This window comes from Tupaia chinensis, unplaced genomic scaffold, assembly GCF_000334495.1.
Source record: "Tupaia chinensis unplaced genomic scaffold, TupChi_1.0 Scaffold143624_1, whole genome shotgun sequence".
NCBI classification, from domain to species: Eukaryota; Metazoa; Chordata; class Mammalia; order Scandentia; family Tupaiidae; genus Tupaia; species Tupaia belangeri.
The window spans coordinates 788,635-791,298 of record NW_006203472.1 but is presented as its reverse complement, the minus strand read 5'-3'; the positions used below and the strand labels follow the sequence as shown (position 1 = coordinate 791,298).

Below are 2,664 nucleotides of genomic sequence, written 5' to 3'. Positions count from 1 at the left end.
ATTCTGCAGTGTGGTGGCTTCTCTGGCCGACTTTGGCGGGATGTGTTCCAGCCTCTTGAAGGGCTCTGTGGTGGCAGTGTCCCCTCCTCGCAGCATTGCCCTGCTGACCACACCGTCACTTTGCTGTGTAGCATGTCCCCAGGTACCTCATGTCTTCTCTGCTGGATGAGACCATCGAGGCTGTCGCAACGGGTCTGAGCACTGCTGTATATCAGCGCCCCACAGCACCCCAAGCCCCTGCTAAACGGAAAAGGAAGACAGGTGAGCCCAGCGTGCCTGACTGCGGCGTGCAGGCTGCTCCCTGGCCCCTGCCGCTCTGCCTGGCCCAGCAGCACACAGTCCGCACCTCCTGCTGCTCGGTCTCCCCACCTCGGCACGGACCCTACAGGGAAGCCCTTCGTGATGGTTTCCGCAGCCTGGCGGGATGACTCACGTAGGCCTTCCGGAATTAGTTAGGGAGTGTTCTATGCACGTCTGTTCTGAAAGAGTTTGTGTCAGCTGCCATGATGTTTTTCTGTGTGTTTGACAGCATACACCAATGGAGCCCCATTGGGCCTGGGCATCTCTGTCATACGAGCTGTCTGTTAGATTTTTCTAGTCCTTTCTCTTTATTTTGGTAATTCTGTCTCAGGTCTAGTTAATTTCGATTAACTAGAGGTGGAGTTACTAATCACCCGATGCAAAGAACTCCAAGACGTGTCTGTCTTGTTCATCAGACTTTCCCTCCACTCGAAACCTCTGCTGGCGGGCCCTGCTCTGCTTTTCTGCAGATCATTGGGCGTTGCACTCCATGGGGAAGCCTCCCTTCTTTCTCCGGGGTTATTTTTATTGGTCACTGGGCTCATGGGCTCCTGTTTTCTTCAGTGTTTTATAATCTGTGGTCTCGTAAAGTCTAGCTTTATTGAGATACGCATGTAATAATATGAGTGCAATTATTTTGAGTGTAGTTCCATGTTGACAAATGGATACCATTTACACTCGACAGGTCTAACTCATTCTTTTTTTGGGAGAGGTATTTTTTGTTTTTGTTTTGTTTTGTTTTTGCTATAGGGCATGTGCGCTCACCAGACAGACAGAGACAGAAAGCGAGAAATCACTCCCCAGGGGGGAATGGTCACGCTGCAATCCCTTCTCCTCCGTTCTCTTCTCAGGATCTTGGGCACGCACGCACACGCGCCCATCGTGAGTTTAAGCCACCAGATCCGGGACTTGAACCGTGGTCGACTACGTGGGAGTCCAGCGACATAGGCATTATGCTAACTGCTGGCCCCAGGTGTAACTCATTCTTCCCAGTGTATCAAGGAGCATCATCCAGGAGTTCCCGCCCACACCATCAGACAATCCTGGTGTGATTTTTTTTTTTTTTTTTTTGGCTATAGGACACATGTACTGAGCAGAGAAAGAAATCATCCCCACCTCCCAGGGGGAATGTCCACATCGCAGCCCCGTCTCCACTTTCCTCTCGGGATTTTAGGCACACATGTATATACCAGGCTTGGTTCTCAAGCCACTGGGTCCAGGACTTGAACTGCAAAACTGGCCATGTGGAATCCAGTGTTTTAACCTCCATACCACCCACCTGACCTCACCTTGTTGCATTTTTATCAGTACATCAGTTCTGATGATTGTCACACTTTTTTCTTTTTTGATTATTTACTTAATTTTATTTATTTAGAGAATTTTTATTTTAACTTTGTTATTATTTTTCAATTTGATCAGAGAGAGAGAGGGGGGAAGTGAGAAAGCAAGCCACCAGGTCCAAGACTTGAACTGTGGTTGGCCATGTGAGAGTTTTTAATTTTATTTATTCATTTAAATTTGTCCAGAGAGAGAGAGAAAGTGAGAAAGCAAGCCACCAAGTCTGGGACTCGAACCGTGGTCAGCCATGTGGGAGTGTCCAGCTGCTTAACCACCATGCCACCTGCTGGTCCCCATTTTAGTACAAGTCCCCATTGCACTTCTTATAACTAGGCATTCATGAGATACGGCTGTAGTGCTCTGGCTGCTTTGTGCTCAGCATGGTGTTTTTACCATCTGTGTAGTTATGTCTGTAGTCAGTTTCTTTTAACTGTTGAGGAATGACAGTCTCCTGTATGAATAAGCCACAGTTTTTCCATTTATCTGCTGCTGGGCATCTGGGTTGTTTTTAGTTAAGAGCCAAGCTACTGAGGGACCAACAGATGAATGACATGTTGGTTCAGGCACTGGATTCCCACTTGGCCAGTGGTGGTTTGAGTCCCAGACCTGGCAGCTTGTTTCTCACTCTCTCTCTCTCTCTCTCTGATGAGTACATGTGCCCTGTAGCAGATTAAAATAATAAATTGAATAATCCATTTTTTGGAGGTGAGAGGTTTTTGCTATAGGGCATGGGTGCTCACCATAAAGACAGAGAGGCAGAGAGACAGAAAGCGAGACATCACCCCCCAGGGCGGATGACCACACCACAGTCCCTTCTCCTCCCTTCTCCTCTTGGGATCTTGGGCACACACGCACACGCACCCGGCGTGAGTTTAAGCCACCGGGTCTGGGACTCAGACTGTGGTCGACTATGTGGGAGTCCAGTGACATAGCCATTACACTAACTACTGGTCCCAATAATCAGGTTTTTTTTTTTGTTTGTTTTTGGTTTTTTTTTTTTTTGGGGGGTTTTTACTTTAGGGGGCG

At 48.1% G+C, this 2,664-nt stretch overlaps 1 protein-coding gene across 7 annotated transcripts in view; it reads left to right on the top strand.

Annotated features, from left to right (window-relative positions):
- PHRF1 (PHD and ring finger domains 1) overlaps positions 1–2,664 on the top strand; it is a 42,658-nt gene that overhangs the window by 27,823 nt on the left and 12,171 nt on the right. For all 7 annotated transcript variants that reach the window (XM_006164437.2, XM_027766679.1, XM_014582492.1 and 4 more), the window contains exon 8: positions 132–261. In XM_006164437.2, coding sequence (XP_006164499.1) covers positions 132–261 — 130 coding nt within the window. The remainder of the gene's footprint in view (positions 1–131; positions 262–2,664) is intronic.